The 19690-nt window shown below is 34.8% G+C and overlaps 1 protein-coding gene across 2 annotated transcripts in view; it reads left to right on the forward strand.

The window, feature by feature from the left end:
- Positions 1-19690, forward strand: part of SGO2 (shugoshin 2) — a 42153-nt gene that overhangs the window by 15983 nt on the left and 6480 nt on the right. For both annotated transcript variants that reach the window (XM_032354351.1, XM_032354350.1), the window contains exons 5-8: positions 809-894; positions 10087-10214; positions 11309-14497; positions 16890-17040. In XM_032354351.1, the coding sequence (XP_032210242.1) occupies positions 809-894; positions 10087-10214; positions 11309-14497; positions 16890-17040 (3554 nt within the window). The remainder of the gene's footprint in view (positions 1-808; positions 895-10086; positions 10215-11308; positions 14498-16889; positions 17041-19690) is intronic.

A 19690-nucleotide genomic window follows, 5' to 3' on the forward strand; every position in this document is an offset into this window, starting at 1 on the left:
ATGGGGAGATGGAGAGGAGAAGGGAGCTGAGGGAAATTGGAAGGGGATGTGAACCATGAGAGACTATAGACTCTGAAAAACAATCTGAGGGGTGGGAGGTTGGGGGAACCAGGTGGTGGGTATTAGGGAGGGCATGGATTGCATGGAGCGCTGGGTGTGGTGCAAAAACAATGAATACTGTTACGCTGAAAAGAAATTTTTAAAAAATTAAAAATTAAAAAAAATAAATAAAATTAGGTTGTCAATTTGGCCATACTCTTGTTTCTATTATAGGTTATCACTGTAATAGGAAGACATGGTTGTGGATTGTGTGATTTTACGGTCTTTATTAAATAATTAAAACAGGTTCAAAAAATGTTACAAGAAAATTTAGAAAATACAGATAAGTGAAAACTTAAAAGATGCATTAAAATCCCCCAGACTGTTAATTTTAAAAGTTCATTAAAAAATATAGATTATAAAATGCAATAATATATTATATAATACATATGTAGATATGAGCATATTGTGTATTTATGTAGAGATACCACATGTAGGGTATACATGACATGTATTTATTCATATGCAAAAAAGAACAGTTTGGGAGTTTATATACCAAAATATTAGTAATGATTATTTTGGGGGGCATGATAAAGGATGAACTATGTTTTAACCTTAGCACATTATTCTCTTTCTACTATTGAAGACTAATGCCAGAATTGTTGTATTACTATTGGTATACTTATATAATTTGGTGCTTTAATAACAACATTTAATGAGATTAGAAATTATTTTTCCTTTTCATTTTCTTTTTCCTTTTCAAAAATAGTTTCATCAGAGTCCTTTTCTACTGTCAACCAGCAAGAAGAAACGGCTCAGTAAACAATGCACATTGATGCGTCTTCCATTTGCAAGGTAATTGCTTCAAACTTGGTTGAATACTTGCATACTTCTAGCTAGATAAGACTTTGACTAGTTTTTATTTCTTTTCTTTCTCGAATCGAAACCTAGAAAAACATTTAAAAATAAATAACGAAATACTTGTTAACATTGTACCAGTAAAAGAAATTGAAGGCATAACCTAATAGAGCTAAACTAATATTCAGCTTCCCACAGACTCTACAGAAGAAAGAGGCAAAGGTGAACCTTCAGTTTCGTGGGTTTGAATTATGTTGGTTCAGAGTGTTCAGATTTTTACATAGCACATTCAGTGTTTGTGTGTGTTACACACGGTTTGGGTTTCATCAACGTGTAGTTGCCGAGTAATGTAGGAATGAGATGGTCTGTAGTTTCCTGCTATAGGTCGTATCTCCAGGGCTGCAAGATGACCAGCCCATCAACTGAGTAGCCACGAACATCTGTAGTATCCTGCTGCTTTGTGGTTCTTGCCTAGTCCCCTAGGTCCCCACTGGCATCATGTCGTTTGCTGGGTAAATCTGATGACTATTTCTATCTTCATTATCTTGCGTACTGCGAGCTACGAGAATTCCTGCTCTTCTCTGTCTCCAGCAATACTTGTTATTGTCTGTCTTTTTCAGTTTAGCCATACTGAAGGGTATTATGTGGGGGTTTTAAATTTAATTTCTGTGATAATTAATGAAGTTAGGCACCTGTTTCTATGTGTTTATTTTCTTTTTATTAGGTTGTCTTTTTTTTTTTATAGATTTGCAGTTCTTCCTATACATTATATATAAATTCTTTGTGCATTATCTTTTACTCTTTGACTTGCCTCGTCAGTCTCAATGGCATGTTTAGATGAACAGAAGTTTTTTATAAAAATCTAATGTATATATCTGTATATCTTCATCTGCTTATCCGCCCCCCATGGTTACTACTTTCTGTGGCCTTTTAGAAAATCTTCACCAGTTGGAATGCCATGAGGCATTCTCTTACATTTTCTTTTAAAGGCTTAATTATACCATGACAAATATATATGAATCAGTCCATAGCAAGCTTTAGCATTTTCCCTTTTACATTTAGATCTTCAGTCTACCTAGAATTTGGGGTATGTTGTAAGGGAAGGTTCATAATTTGTTTCATATGAAAATCCTGTTGACTTTGTATGACTGGATGTGTATATGGATCTGTTTCTGAACTCACTGTCCTAGTACATGAGTTGTTTTGTCAGTACTACACCATCTTAATTACTAGCTTTATCATGAGTCAAGATTTGATAGTGTGGGCCTCCATTGTATTTATTCATGTCTTTATTCTTGAATATTATCTTGACTCTTTTGGCCCCTTTGCATTTCCAAGTGAATTTTATACTCAACTTGCCAGTTTATACACACATGCACTTAAACGCACACATACACACACACACACTCTCTCTTTCTTTTGGAATTTTTCCTTGAACCATAAATTCTTTTTTTTTTTTTTTTAAATTTTAAATTTTTTATTTTTTATAAACATATATTTTTATCCCCAGGGGTACTCTCTTTTGGAATTTTGATTAGGATTACGTGTAATTCAGTTTGGGGAAAATGGACACTAAATAAAATTGAGTGTTCTATCTGTGAACATGGTATATCATCATTTATTTAGATATTATGTATTTTTCTCAGTTTTGTAATTTCTTGAATAGTTATTCCACATCTTAGATTTTTTCTACTTATTAGATATTTAGTGGTATTCTGAATCTTATTGTTTTAGAATTTCATTTCCTTCTTGATGCTAGTATATAGAAATAACAGCTAATTTTTCAATATTGACCTTGTTTCCAGTGACCTTGCTATTAATTTTAATAGTTAGATGCTAGTATATAGAAATAACAGCTAATTTTTCAATATTGACCTTGTTTCCAGTGAACTTGCTATTAATTTTAATAGTTAATCTGTAGGGGTTTTTTTTCATTTTCTATGAGTATAATTTTATTATTTACAATAGGGACAGTTTGTCCTTCTCCCCTTCAGTTTGTAGGCCTTTCATTTTTTTCTTATCTTGTTGCAGTGACTTTTTGTTCAATAATTAATAAAAGTATTAATGGTGGACATTCTTACTATGTTCCCATTATTAAATATGTTTGCTTTCGGGTTTTTTTTTTTTTTAAAGATTTTATTTATTTATTTGACAGAGATCACAATTAGGCAGAAAGGCAGGCAGATAGAGAGAGAGAGAGAGAGGAGGAAGCAGGCTCCCTGCCAAGCAGAGAGCCCGATATGGGGCTTGATCCCAGGACTCTGGGATCATGACCTGAGCTGAAGGCAGAGGCTTTAACCCACTGAGCCACCCAGGTGCCCCATGCTTATAGATTCTCCTTAACAGATAAAAAGTTCCTTTGCACTCCTGATTCTCATGAATGGCTTTTTAATTTTATCAAATGCTTTTTTATGTCATTATCAAAAATATATTACTATTTTCTTTTTTTCTATTAATGTAATTTTAGTATTTTTTTCTATTAATGTAATGAATTTTAAGGATTGATATTTGAATGTTAAATCACCATTACATTTCTGCAATGAACTGCTCCTGATGATACATCCTTTTCGATATATCACTAAATTTTACTTGGCTAATTTTTCAAAGGATTTTTCCTTGTATGCTAATAATAAAGATGCTTTATATTTCTTTTTTGTAATAATTTTTCAAGTTCTGGTATTTATATTATGCTGGTTATGGTAAGTGAATTGATAGTGCACTAATTTTTTGTTTTCTCTAAGTATTTATATAATTTTTTTTTTCCTTTTAATGTTTGGGAGAAGTTATCTGGGACCTCCAGTTTTCTTGTGGAAAGGTTTTGATAACATCTTATTTTAATAGATACAGGAATATTCAGATTTCTATTTTTTCTTATGACAACTTCGTTAATTTTTCATAAAGTTTGTCCATTTTATCTAAAATACCAAATTATTGGCATATAGTTGTTCATACTAGCTCTAGTTACATGTTTAATGTTTGTAGGGTATATAGTAATGTTCTCTATTTCTTTCTTAATATCGACTATTTGTGTTTTATAAATTTTTTCTTGATTAGTTTTACTCTAAGGATTTATCAATTTTGTTTATCTTTGCTAAATGAATTGTCTTTTGAGCTATGTTGGTCTTTCTTTTTAGTATATTTATTTCCTGTTGCATTTAGTCTGCTCCTTATTATTTCTTTTCTTCTTACTGTTTTGCTTTTTCTTTTTTTAATTTATTTTTATTCTTTCATATCAATTTAAAACTTTTATTATTACTGTTTTTGTTTCTTGAGCTAGTTTAGATTATTAATTTTCAGACTTTCTTTTAAAAAATATGCATTTAAGGCTTTTATGTAAGTACTGCTTTAGCTGCACCCCACAATTTTTGATATGTCATATCCTTTTTATCATAAACTTCAAGAATATTTTTTATTCTCTATTCTGATATGTCCTTTAACCCATGGATCATTAACAAGCATATTAAATTTCTGATCAACTGGGTACTTTTTCTCTAATTACTTTTTGTTTTTGATTTCTAGCTGATTTCCATTATAGTTACAAAACATAGATCAAATGATTTTAGTCTTTTGAAATATATTAACACTTGCATAAGGACACAACTTGGTCTAATTTGGTAAATATTTTGGGTGCACATAAAAAAAGGTATATTTTGTGGTTGCTAGATGCAGTACTTTATATATGTCAGTTTTGTCAAGTTTATTGATTATATTGTTCAGAACTTCCATATCTTCTTGCTTCTCTTGTCTGTTCTATCAGCTCCTGAAAGAAATGCATTAAAGTCTCCCACACTGATTATGGATTTATCTATTTCTCCTCTTAGTTTTGTCTGTTTTTGTGTTACGTATTTTTAAGTTGTTAGTTGCTGCATATAAGTTTAGGATTGATTTGTTTTCCTGATGACTTGTTTATCAGTATGAATTATTTCTAGAAACGATTCTTGCCTTAAAGTCTGCTTGTCTGATATAACATTTCCCTGCTTTATCTTTTTCTGTAATTTTACTTTCAAACTGTTATATTTAAAATGCATATAAGTTCTTTTTTTTTTAAAAAAAGAAGAGTTCATTGTAACATCTCTTTTAATTAGAATATTTAGTATATTTGCATTTAATATTATTGACAATATAATTGGATTTATATCTGTCATCTAGCTATTTTCTATTTGAGCAACTTGTTTTATATTCTTTATTCTCTAAATAAAATACTTACCATTATTTAATGTTTTTATCTGTTAACTTGTTTTCTTCTACTCTTCCTACTCTGGTGATAGCAACATTCATCCTTAGATTTTTTTAACTCTTTAATACCATACATACATATATTTTAATCCCACAATGTACTACTTTCATTGTTTTGTGTGGTCAAGATTCATTTAAATTACCTACATATTTAACTTTTCTATTTTTTCATATTGCTTCCTGCATTTTTTTTATAAAGATTTTGTTTATTTGAAAGAGAGTGAGAGAGAGATAGCACAAGAAGGGGGACAGTCAGAGGGAGAAGCAGACTCTCTGCTGAGCAAGGAGCCCAACACAATGCCGGGCTCCATCCCAGGACTCCAGGATCATGACTGAGCAGAAGGCAGATGCTTATCTGACTGAACCCCCCCAGGTGCCCCACTTCCTGCATTTTTTAATTACATTACCATTCACAGTTGTTTTCACCTGTTTTATTGAAGTAGAATTCATAAGTAAGCTTCCTTCATTTTGATATTCCTTTTTAAAATAATTTTCCTTCTGCTGAAAGAAATTCGTCATCATTTCTTTCAGTGCAGGTCCTGGCGGTACATTCATTCATCTTTTGTTTTTCTGGGAACGTACTTATTTCATCTTCATTATGAAGAGTATGTTTGCAATTATAAAATTTGATGTTGGGAATTACTTTTCAGCAATTTAAAGATATTATTTTATTGTCTGTAACTTATGTCTTTTCTTTTGAAAAAGTTAGCACCTTTTTTTGCAAGTTGAAGAGACATTCATTTCTTATTCTGATTTGCTCAGTGTTTTTATAATGAATTTGTATTGAATTTTATAAAATTTTTCTTCTGTATCTGGGGAGAGAATCATGACTTTTCCCTTTTATATCTGGTTTCTTCGATGTTTTTTCTGTTTTTCTTCTATTTCATATTTCACTGGTGTCTGCTCTTTATTATTTCTTTTATTCTTTTTTTTTAAAGATTTTATTTGTTTGACAGAGAGAAAGAGAGATCACAAGTAGACCAAGAGGCAGGCAAAGAGAGAGGGGGCAGCAGGCTCCCCGGTGAGCAGAGAGCCTGATGCAGGACTCCATCCCAGGCCCCTGGGATCATGACCTGAGCCGAAGGCAGAGACTTAACCCACGGAGCCGCCCAGGCACCTCTATTTCCTTTATTCTTAAAAACTGAGATATACTTCACCTGTTTGGTAATGTGGTGACTTCAATTTGTGTTAAACCAAATTTATATCTCTCAGATAAATTCCACTTGGTTGTGGTGTATTATTCTTATTATATATTAATGGATGTGATGATAACTTTAAATTTTTTATCTGTGTTTATAAGGGATAGGTCTATAATCTTACTATATCTTTGATGAGTTGGGGTTTTGTTTTTTTTTTTAGGTTTTATTTTTGTGAGACACAGAGAGAGAGAGAGAGTGTGTGTGTGTGTGTGTATGTGTGTGTGTGTGCACGAGTGGGTGGGAGGGGCAGAAGGATAAGCAGACTCCCAGCTGAGCAGGGAGCCCAACATGGGACTCCATCCCAGGACCCCCCAGGAAATGACCTAAGCTCAAGGCAGACGCCCAACTGACTAAGCCACCCAAGCACCCACCCCCTCTTTGAGTTTTAAAAGGAGTTGTGCTGGGGCACCTGGGTGGCTCAGTGGGTTCAGCCTCTGCCTTCGGCTCGGGTCATGATCCCAGGGTCCTGGGATCGAGCCCTGCATCGGGCTCTCTGCTCTGCGGGGAGCCTGCTTCCTCCTCTCTCTCTGCTTGCCTCTCTGCCTACTTGTGATCTCTGTCAGATAAAAAAAAAAAAAAAAAAAAACCTTTAAAAGGAGTTGTGCTGGCTTTGTAGAACAAGAGAAGAAGTATTCCCCCTTGACGCATTTTTTGAAAGAGTTTGTACAACTGGTATTTCTTTCTTATGTGTTTGAAAGAATTAACAAGAAAATAATGTGGACCTGAGTTTTTAATTATTAATTTGATTTCTTAAATAAATACAGGGCTTTTTAGATTTTCTCTTTCTTTTCAGTCAATTTAGAAAATATTTATTTTTCCAGAAAATCATCCATTTCTTGCAGTCATGTTTATTGGTATATAAAGTTAATATGCCCTTATTATTCTTATGCCTGTCTCATCTGTAGTGAGGTTCTTTCTCTCATCCCCGATAGTGGTAATTTGTATCTCCTTTTTTTTTTTAAATTTATCAAGATAGCTGTAGTATTGTCAGTTTCTGTTCCATTTCATCTTTCATTGGTGTCTGCTCTTTATTTCCTTCCTCTTATTTTTTACATTTGAGGTATAACTCACATAACAAAATTTGTCATAATATGAAGTGCATCTTTTTAAAGTGTACAGTGGATTTTAATATGATCATAAAATTTTACAGTCCTCACCACTAATTCCAGAATATTTCCATCACTTCAGAAAGAAAGCCTATGTTCATTTGCAGTCACTTCCCATTCTCTTCTTCTCCATCCCTTGGCAGTCACTAATCTGTTCTCTGTCTCTGTGAGTTTCCCTATTTTGGACATTCTGTATGAATGGAATCACACAATATGTGGCCTTTTGTGTATGGTTTCCTTCACTTAGCATAACATTTTCAAGTGTCATCCATTTTGTAGCATGTATTAGCACTTCATTCCTTTATATGACTGGATAATTTTCTCATTTGCCTTTACCATATTTTGCTTATCCATTCATTGGTTAATTAACATTTGTGCTATTTTACTTCTGGCTATTATGAGTAATGGTGCTCTGAACATTCGTGTACAAGCTTTTGGGTGGACATAGTTTTTAGTTTATGCCTACAAGTAGAGTTGCTGAGTCATAGAACTCTATGTTTAACTTTGGGAGGAACCACCAAATTGTTTTCCAAAGCTGTTGCATTGTTTTATATTTCCATCAGCAAAGTGTTAGGGTCCCAGTTTCTTTGCATCCTCACTAACACTTGTTACTATCTACCCTTTTGATTATAGCCATCTTGTTGGTATGAAGTGGTGTTTCATTGTGGTTTTGATTTGGATTTCCCTGATGATTAAAGATAGTGAGAGTACTTTCATGCTCAATATCTTCATATTGAGCATATTTTCCTGAGCATTTTATATCAGGAGCATTCTCTTTTGGTTATCTTTTTCTCTAGAGTGAACACTTTTTCCTATCGCTTTATATTTTGAATAATATTGGATTGTGTCCTGGATTTATTGTGAGTGTATGTTGTAGAAAGTCTGAATTCAGGTGTGTTCCTCCAAGTTTAGGGTTTTTATTTAATTTGTTAATTTAATTTAATTATCTAATTTGTTATTTATTTATTTAAAGATTTTTATTTTATTATTTTTTTTTAATTTAAGATTTTATTTATTGACTTGACACAGAGAGTGAGAAAGAGAGCACACAAGCAGGGAAAGGAGCAGAGAGAAAGGGAGAAGCTGACTCCCTGCTGAGCAGGGATCCCTATGCAGAGTTTGATCCCAGCACCCTGAGATCATGACCTGAGCCACCCAGTCACCCCTGATGTTTTTATCTTAGGAGGCAGTTGCCTTGTCTGAACTCAGGCTTTTTATTTCCCTGTAAGAGGCAACATATGAAATCTCATTTTGGGTTTTTTAGCCTTAGCTGGGCTGGTTGGAATCTTCCTCCCATATATGTGGTCTATGGGTCAGCCAGAGATTGGGGGAGCGGTGGGGGAGTTTACACACAAAATTTGGGGTTCCCCTCTCTACCTCTCCTGTTACTTCCTCCATCAAACACACTTCTGCAGCTGTTTTTGTTTGTTTGTTTTAAGATTTTATTTATTTATTTGACAGAGATCACAAGTAGGCAGAGAAGTAGGAAGAGAGAGAGAGGAAGGGGAGCAACCTCCATGCTGAGCAGAGAGCTGGATGCGGGGCTCGATCCCAGGACCCTGGGATCGTGACCTGAGCCGAAGGCAGAGGCTTTAACCCACTGAGCCACCAGGCGCCCCCTGCAGCTGTTTTAATTGTCTGTAATTCTTACCTTGAATCAACAAGAATATAGATTTCTAACTTTTTAAAAATGTGGCATGGCTGAGGTTGTAAATTCATCTTTTTTAAAGTAGTAACCCCCCCCTCTTTATTATCTGCTTGCTTTTTGTTTACTCTTCAGTTACTTCAGGTAATTTAAAAAAATATTTTATCCAGAGTTTGTCATTATGTTTGATAGGGTTGATTCAAAAATAGCTATTTGTCCATTGCCAGAAACAAAACCTCTCTCCTGTTTATTTTTGTTAATTTGTTTCAAGTGGCAGAGAAATTTCCTCCCAATGGCTATGCTACTAATAGTTGCCTTTAAATTTTTAACAAATATTTGTCAATATTTATTATTATCATTATCAATAATTTTTAAATATCTGAGATATGTTTGGCCTTCATGGCATAATCTTTAACATTCAGGAATATTAACCCTCATTCTTTGAATTCGAGGTCAGTTTATGTAATTATTTCTATGGATTTCTATATCTACCCCTCTCCCCTCTTTTAGATTAGAGTAGATTTACCTCCTCTAGGAATACGGCTTTAGTTTCCTTGGATGCCTTTTGGAAATAGCAAACTTGAATTCACATGTAACTTTACATACAATTATATTTGTTTGAAACTAGAGAAAGAGTTTTGGATATTCCACAGAACTAATTGTAAGAAAGCTCTAAGTATTATATATGAGTATTTGTAAATATGTTTGAAGTTTATTCATTTCATTAGTACTATTATCCTAACAGGCCAATCAGGCCTATTAGGATTTTTTGAGACTACTGGGGCTATGAGGGTAAGAAGCATTCCTGTTTTATTTCAGGTCCTATGCTATCAGAAACTATCTCTTTCCTACCTATAATTGTCTTAATTGAATATGAAAAGATACCAGAGTGGGTTTGTAGTTGGATCTTAAATGAATGGAATATAAAAAGAACTATCCATGTAGTTTTCTAAATAATTTTTATAAAATATAAAATTCCTCATTCATTTCCACTTGCCCTTAGAGTTCCATTAACTTCAAATGATGATGATGATGATGATGATAAAGAGAAAATGCAACATGATGACAGTATTCTTGCAAAGATACCACCTGATGTTCCCTCTTTGGTATCAACAAGACAGCCTTTATCAAGTCAGTATAATTTCAAATTGTTATTTCTTAAAGAAAATAATTATGATATGTGTGGTTTAGATGATTCAGGTGTACTTTTTCTATTGTTGTTATGCTTCCCAAGGGTGAAATTTTTAAAATTAATATTGAATATCAGTGTGAAAAAGTCACATTCATCAGACTTCTTCTTGAGGCCCATGGTGTATAAACACTTAATAAATTAGATCTCTTCTGTTATAGATCTGCTAAATTCCACTATTTAAAACTGCTGGTAAAAAATTTAATTTTTAAGTAAACGTGCTGACAAATGTCTGATCCACAGCAGTCTAACGCTGTTATTCTGTGAGCAGTTTTTAGAAAGGAGTCAGCCTGAAGAGCTTTTCTTGGTATCTTATTAGCTTACAAATTGGAAGATACCATATATTTATTTAGTTTCATCCTTTTTCCTTTTCGTAAACAAAAAAACTAGGGCCCTAAATGGATTTTGTGACTTTTTCAAGACCAGAGCCAAAGCAAAAATTTGAGCCTGTATAATGGTTGAGCCAGAGAAAATTATAACACTTATGTTTTATTTACATGGTTATTTCTAAAATAATAATCCTTCAGGAGAGTCTGGCTGGTGTGTTTACCATAGATTTGCAAATTGGATTATGGAACTGTAAGTGTATTTCATTTAGAGCTTAGAGTTGTTTTTCCTTTATAAAAATGTATGTGTGTATATATAATTTATATAAACTTTTGATAGTTTACTATCAAAGCCTTTCACTAGTAATCCTTATCAGAGTCATCACTGTTATTTGGGTTCATTTGCTGGCCTCCTCCCACTTTAGAAATATATATTAATGGCTCTACTGTCAGCTGTACTTGCTGTTGGGACCAAAACAGAATAAATTCTCAGTATGTATTTTTCACAGATAAAAATGTAAAATGTGACTTATGAATATTGTGATCATTCTACTTTATTTTTATCAGTGTAGATTCTAAGTATCTGAACAGAGTACACATTGTCAGAATCCTTTCTGTGAAACAGCTTGATTGTTTTAATCTTATTTGTTTAAAATAAAAAATTCCTCGTCATTGCTTATTTCTGAATTTTCTTTCCCTTTATTTTATAGAAAGTCATTTCCACTCAGACCAAAATTCCATGAGTTCTCCAATGAGTGAGATGGAAAATGCCCAGTTAGTCAGTCACAGAAAGGAGGAGCTATCTCTCAGTAACGTGACGGAAAGGAAAAAACGTCTGTCATCTCAGGAATCAACTAATCCTTCTGTTGTTGACAGTTCTCATGGGACAGACTTAGATCAACAACACATTTCAAGTCCAGAATTAAATTGGAATAATGGAATAAATGATCATACCAATGCAAAGAATATTAAAATGCAAGGAAACATGCAGTGCCTTCCTGACTCCTCTGAGTCTACAAGTGAACCTACTGCAGAGGATAGGCCTCCATTTCAGGGCAGTGACGACTTTCCGTTGCAGAAAACTGTGTATGATGCTGACATGGATTTAACTGCTAGTGAAGGAAGCAAAATTATTACAGTTTCAACAGGGACTAGAAATAAAAGCAATAAAAAATCAAATGAATGTGGAATCAAAACGTTCAGAAAAGTGAAAGATTCAAGCTCTGACAAAAAGAGAGAAAGATCAAAGAGACAATTTAAAAATAGTTCAGGTATCAATATTGAGGAAAAGGTTGAAAGTGGGCCAGAAAAAAGATCAGTTGTCTTGAATGGCGCAGGGGATTCAGAAGATCCAAATTTCATTTTCGATACTGAGCAGTTGACTCATTTGAACATACTGAAGAAAGTAACCCTTCATAATGGCTTTGATCAGGACGACAGACAAAGTATAGAGTGTAATAAGAGAAAGAAAAAAATACATGTAACAAATGAACAAGAGGAAGCATATTCTTTCTCCCAAAGTTCAGATAAATTCCTGCAGGAGAATAAAATTGATGTGGGTCAGAGTTCTTTACCTTATCGTAAAAGTAAAGCTTCTAGACAGACGTTTGTGATTCCTAAGTTATTCTCAAACCAAAAGAATAAAGAAACCAATTCTGAGAACCTAGAAGTCACAAGTGAATTTCAAACAGCTGATCTTTCCACCAGAGATAATGGAAGTTTATGTGATTATGAGGCCCAGAATATGTCGGATTTGAAAAAGCATGTCACTGACATGCGGTCTGCCCAGCAAAATGAATCAAAAATAAATGAGAAGCTTAGACAGAAAGTAAATCGGAAGACAGAAGTAATTTCTGAAACAAGCAAAGTATATGAGAATATTGCTAAAGATGTGCATGGCCCAGGAAAATGTGACTTTTCCTTCCAAACCCAGGAGGATAAAGAAACCATCTCTGGAAACCTTAAAGTGTCAGATGAGTTTCAAAAACATGCTCTTTCCAGCATTGATGATGGAAACCTGTGTGATTGTGAGATCCAAAATGTGTTGGATTTGCAAAAGCAGATCACTGATGTGTACCCTATTCAGCAAAATGAATCAAAAGTTCTTAAGAATCTTAGGCAGAAAATAAATCGGAAGACAGAAATAATTTCTGAAGTGAATCATTTAGATAATGACAAGTATATGTATTTCCCAGAAAAGGGTAGTTCTTTCTTCCTAGCCCAGAAGGATAAAGTAATGATCCCTGAAAATATAAAAGGCCCAGGTGAATTCCAAACATTTGCCCTTTCTTCCAAAGACAGTGGAAGCCTATATGATTATGAGACTCAGAAGGTTCTGGGAGTAGAAAAGCATATCCAAAATATGCAACCTGCTTGTCAGAATGAATCAAAAATAGATAAGAAGCTTAGGCAAAAGGTGTGTCGGAAGACAGAGATCATTTCTAAAATCAACCAAGTATATGAGAATGATAACAAAGGCGTACAAGACCCAGAAAAAGATAACTTACTTTCTCTAACCCAAAAGGAAAAAGAAATCGTCCCTGAAAACCTAGAAGACTCAAGTGAGTTTCAGATAGCTGATGCTTCCATCAGAGGTGTTAGGAACTTATGTCATGATGAGATTCAAAACATTTTAGGAGTGAAAAAACATGTAACTGATATGCCACCTACAAAGCAAAATAAATCAAAAATTAATAAGAGGCCCAGGCAGAAGGTAAGTCGGAAGACAGAAATAATTGTGGAAATGAACCAAGTAAATGAGTTTAAAAAAAAAGGTGTATATGACCCAGAAGAAAGTAACTTCTTTTCCCTAACCCAAACAAGTAAAGAAACCATTTCTGAAAACTTAGAGGTCACAAGTGAATTACAAACAGCTTATCTTTCCACCCACAATAATGGAAATGATTATGAGACACAGAATGTGTTGGCTTTAAAAAAGCCCGTGACTGAGACACAACCTGCTCAGCAAAATGAATCAAAAATAAATAAGAAACTTAAGCAGAAAATAAATCGGAAGACAGAAATAATTTCTGAAAAGTACCACATACATGGGGGTGATGATAAAGATGTGCATGATCAAGAAAGCTATACAAAAGATCTTGCTTTTCAAGTAAATGTATCTAAACAAAGACTTGAATGTCAAGGTGTCATCAGTGAATACTCTATGGAAATTGATAGTACTGAAAAGGAAAATTATGATCAAATTTCAAATCCTTATAAACTAGTTAAAAAGCATGGGAAAGAATCATCAGGCAAGGCAAAGATTTTCGCAAAAGGTAAAAACAAATCTATTTCAGAGTTACCAGATTCGTTATACACGTCTGTCTTCCTAGAATCAGGTTTAAAATATGTCACTAATGAAGCAGATTCTGATCCTGGGCAGTACATAGTCCTGCAGGAGAATCAGAAGGAAAGCTCTACAACTCTGAATGAAAAAAGAGATACCCCTTTTGTGGAAGAGGTAAAAGAAGGAGAGTGCAAGAGCAGAAAAGTAAGCAAAACAGCATGTAAATCAAAAAAAAGGAAGACCATCTATCCTTCTTCAGATAGCCTTAAGGTAACGCAGGTGGTATCTGACACTGACCAAGAAATATCAGTTCAATCCGGACAAGCTGTGGAGGAAAAAAATTCAGAAAATGAGAGACTTGTCAAAATGAAGCCAGACTTTTACAAAGGGGCATTTAAATCTTTATCTCAGGTATATTCACCTAACATACAAGAATCATCCTTTAAGAGTATGCATAAGGATTCAGTACTTCTGAGTATTTCTCCTAGTAAAAATCTGATGATAAAAGAAAATTTTGCCCTGGAGAGCTCACCGAGCTTTCAAGTAAGTGCTGATGAACAGGAGAAGATGAAAGGGATGAAATTCAACCAGAGAACACAAAAATCAGAAATAGGTAAGTCATTAGCTGAAGTGACCAAGTTTTGAAAGTACTGTCCTTTTTCACTTAACCAGTTAAGTATTTTCTGTTGTAATTGATATTTTTGTGGAGCTAAGGACAGTATTTAACTGTGTAGCCTGAACTGTAGAAACAATATAAAGCAATTTAAAGAAAGTTTAATATTTCTGGAAGATAACAGAGTAGTGTCTTGGATATTTATAACCTAAAAAACAGATTTGGCCTTTACCACAAAGTTGTCTGATTTGGTGTTTTAGAGGATTAAAAAATAAGTGATACCAAATCCTTTCCTCAGAATACATGTGTCTAAAAATTACAAGAAATACAGTGATGTATGTAAAATGTAAAAGCACATGTGTACTAACAGATTATGGGGAGTGATTTGGAGAAGAGGAACCTGCAAAGACATCATGAAATGGGTGGCATTTTAGGCTGTAAAGGATAGGTGGGATTTTTTATCTTTTTTTTTTTTTTAAAGATTTTATTTATTTATTTGACACAGAGAGAGAGGGAACACAAGCAGAGGGAATGGGAGAGGGAGAAGCAGGCTTCCTGCCGAGCAGGGAGCCCGATGCGGGCCTCGATCCCAAGACCCTGGGATCATGATCTGAGCCGAAGGCAGATGGTGAAAGACTGAGCCACCCAGGCGCCCCTATCTTTAATGTTTACTTTATGTCTTCCACCAGTTATTAAAAGAACTCCTTGCAGAAAATTAAAAGTAGAAAATCAAAAAAATAGGAGGAAAAACAGTTACCCAGAAGAACTGCAGTCAGCATTCTGGCATGTGCAGACAGAGTTGACTCTATGGAATTTAAAAGTCTATACCTGAAGTCACGCTATATATAAAATTAGTTATCCCATTTTTTTCCCCTTTAAACATTGGATCCTAAGGATGGTCCTTCATTATTAGAAATTTTGTGACATTGGACATTCCCATATCAATCACAATTTTCTACTGGGAGACTAACAATTGAATATATATGTATATAGAATACTAGAAATGTTTTCCCATTTTACTGAGAAATAATTGACATTGCTGTGTAACTCTAAGGCACGCAGCATGATGGTTGGTTTTACATGTTCTGTGAAATGGTTACCACGGTGTGTTCGGCTCCCATCCATCATGTCAAATGGATACAGTAAACAGAAAGAAAGAAGAAAAAAAGAAAAGTTTTCTCCCTGTGATTAGAACTCTTAGGGTTTACTCTTAACTTTCTTTTTTTTCTTTTTGGAGAGGGTGGGTGGGATTGAGGAGCAGAGGGAGAGGGAATCTTAAGCAGGCTCCATGCCCAGTGCAGAGCCCAATGCAGAACCTGATTTCACAATCCTGAGATCACAGCCTGAGCCAAAATCAAGAGTCGGATGCCCAACCAGCTGAGCCACCCAGGCGCCCCCTCTCCCCTCTTACCTACCGCACAGCAGTGTTGGCTATAGTCATCAGGCTGTACCTTGTATCCTTAGTACTTACTTGTCTTATAACTGGAAGTTACACCTTCTGACTACCTTCCTCTCTTCCCCCTCGGTCCACCCTCCGCCGCCTCTGGGTAACCACAGGTCTGATCTCTTGCTGGGTTTGGGTTTTTGGTTTTGGGTTTTGATTTTTTTTTTTATTCCTGTTGTGAGATCCTACACTATCTGTTTTTCTGTGCGTGACTTATTTCACTTAGCATAATCTCCTTCAAGGTCCATATATGTTATCTCAGTTGGTAGGATTTCCTCATTTTTTTATAGCTGAGTAATACGCAAATAATATTAACATACATGCATGCACCCCCCACAACTTTATCCATTCATCCATCAACAGACACTTCAGTTGTTTTTATGTCTTGGCTGTTATCCATAATGCTGCTATGAACATGAGGGTACAGATATCTTTTCAAGTTAGAGAACGCTAGCATTTTGATGGGTAAGGCTATTCCAGGTAAAAGGAACACAAAAACAAAGGAAGTACAAAAATCTAGATTGACCGTTCATGATAGAAGACTGGTGAGCCATCTTGCATATCTGTGTTCTTCGTGGTACTTTTCATGGAGTAAGCAATTGATACAAACGTTGAATGAATGTGTAGTAATTTGTATGGATCTGTGAGTAGTTGACCTGTGGAGAATTTTTAGCAGCCTATATGTGATTTCAGAATAAAAATGTTATGGTCTACTTTGGTAGTTTGTTTCAAATTTTAAGTCTATTTTCCCTTCATTGCTGGGAAAAAAACTGATTCACAAATAATTCCAGTGCTATCAGTGTAATATTTAAAATTATTACTTGATTATTGCTAAGTTTAAAAATTTGTCGCTAGTAATTTGCAAACCACTAAATATCCCATATCAATTTCCATATGAGGAAGTCCCTTTTCTTATATATAAATATTTGTGAAAATTATTCTTTGCAGGTATTAGAACACTACAGGACTTGACAAATACCAGTTTTCTTTCAAATAACACTGCTAAAGCTGAAAATAAGTCAGAAAATCCGTCCTTAGAATTACCAAGCCGAAAAAGAAGGTGTACTCCTCTCGATTTAAAGGAGCCAAATCTCAAAAGGTAAGTATTTCAGTGATATTCAGTCCATCTCAGTGTGATTTTAAAAGAAATTCCTGTCTGAATTAGTATTTGAACACTTTTAAATATCAATATATTTTTGATATAATAATCACAGTTTGATATGGGTAAGAGTCAAAGAAATGTCTTCTTCTATTCTTTGAATAGACTTTGTAAAAAAAAAAACAAAAACTGTTGCTTATGATTTACAAATCACTATTTCCATGTCTTATTTTCATTTGTGTTCTACCTTATTCCCTAGAGGAATTCCAAGTAGCTTATTTATTCTTTAGCCTTATAGAATAATAGTCTTTTTCTTTCATTTTTTAAAATTTCAAACATAGGGCATGTGGGTGGCTGTGACAGTTAAGCGCCCACCTCTTGATTCTGAGATCAAGCTCTGACTTGGGCTCCGTGCTCGACAGGGACTCTGCTTGAGATTCTCTCTCTCCCTCTCTGCCCTACCCACCCTCATTTGTGCACATGTTGTCTCGCTCTCGCTCTCTCGCTCTCTCGCTCTGTCTCTAAATAGGGGCACGTGCGTGGCTCAATTGGTTAAGCATCTACCTTCAGCTCAGGTCATGATCCCAGGTCCTGGGATCCCTGCTTAGTGAGGAGCTTGCTTCTCTCTGTGCCTACCCTGCTCTCTCCATCTCTATGTCAAATAACTAACTAAATAAATCTTTTAATAAAAATATAAAACATAGCCCAACAAAGGGAAGCTAGTACTCCCTGTACTTATCCACCATTCTTCAGCTTTAATTGTTATCAGTATTTTGCCTTATTTATTTCCTCTATCCTTTTTTGTTGTAGTATTTTTAAAGCAAATTCCTAAAACTAGGTCATTTAATCCCCAAAACACTTCTCTATATATGTCTTTTAAAAAAGGAACTTTTAACAAACTAGATAACAACGATCACAGCAATTATCTATAGGAATTAGCAGCAATTTCTTACTGTCATCTAACAGCCAATCCCTATTCAAATTCCCTTAATTATCTCAAAAAACATCCAAACGCCTTTTACATGTGTTTTGTGGAAAATCTCACTTTTTTAAAAGGATAAATAAAGTAGTCTATTTTGCGGAACCCAATCAACATTCGGGGTCATATTTTCAAAAAGATAGAGAAAACTATCCTTAAATTTTCTCATCCTTTGCAATGTTTCTGTATTTGCTTCTTTTATAAAATGAAAGGCATCGGTGGTTCTCACGGGTATTTTGAAACAGTAACAGGTGTGGAGCAAAAGCACTCGTTGACTGCTGGTGGGAGAGGCAAAGGGTACAGCTGTTCTGCAAGACAGCTTGGTGGTTTCTTAGAAAACTTAATGTTTACTCTTTCTGTATGATCCTGCGATCACACTCCTTGGTATTTACCCAAAGGGGTTGAAAACTTATTTCCACACAAAAATCTGCGCATGGATATTTATGGCAGCTTTGTTCACATTGCCAAAACTAGGAAGCAATCAAGATGTCCTTCAGTAGGTAAATGGAAGAATAAGCTATGGTATATCTAGACAGTGGAATATTACCCAGTGCTAAAAAGAAATGAGGTATCAAGCCATAAGAAGACAAGGAAGAGCCATAAATGCATTTTACTAAGTGAAAGAAGTCAATCTGAGAAGGCTACTTACTGTATAATTCCCACTATATGACATTCTTGAAGATGCAAAGCTATGAAGACAGTCAAAAAAAGATCAGTGGTTGTCAGGGATGGGGGGCGGGGAGACAGATGAACAGGTGGAGCACAGGATTTTTAGGGCACTGAAAATACTCTGTATGACACTCTAATGACAGATATCATTATATGTTTGTCCAAACCCTTAATATGTACAACACCAAAAGGGAACCCTAAGATAGACTGTAGGTTTCAACTAGCATTATGATATGTTAGTGCAGATTTGTCATTGATAAGGTATATACAATGTTTATGAGTAATGTTAACAGTGGGGACAGCTGTGCATAGGTAAGTGCCCAGGGCATATGGGAAATCTCTACCTTCCTCTCAATATTATTATAAACCTGAAACTGCTCTAAAAAAATAAAGTCTTAAAAAAAAAAACCAGGGGCGCCGGGGTGGCTCAGAGGGTTAAGCCTCTGCCTTCGGCTCAGGTCATGATCTCAGGGTCCCGGGATCGAGCCCCACATCTGGCTCTCTGCTCAGCAGGGAGCCTGCTTCCCCTCTCTCTGCCTGCCTCTCTGCCTACTTGTGATCTCTCTCTCTCTCTCTCTCTCTCTGTCAAATAAATAAATAAAATCTTAAAAAAAAAACCCAAAAAACCAATAACTAATACATTGTAGCAATACAAGGGAGGGTAAAAGAAAAAAAGAATCAAGCAGTTTTTTAAAAAAAAATTTAGTAGAGCTATAATTTCACATACCATACATTTCATCATTTAAAGTGTACAAGTCAGTGTTTTTTTAGTATATTCATAGATCCATCACCACAATAAATTTTAGAACATTTCTTTACCCCCAGCCCTAGGCAACCATTCACCTACCTCATATCTCAATAGGTCTCCCTGTTCTGGATTTTTCATGTGAATGGAAACGTGTAATATGTGGTCTGTTTGACTCGCTTCTTGCGCTTAGCATGTTTCTGGGTTTATCCCTTGTCATACTATGTCCTAGTATTTGTCAGTATTTCATTTTTTTT

The sequence above is a fragment of the Mustela erminea genome, chromosome 8 (assembly GCF_009829155.1).
Source record: "Mustela erminea isolate mMusErm1 chromosome 8, mMusErm1.Pri, whole genome shotgun sequence".
In the NCBI taxonomy this organism is placed as follows: Eukaryota; Metazoa; Chordata; class Mammalia; order Carnivora; family Mustelidae; genus Mustela; species Mustela erminea.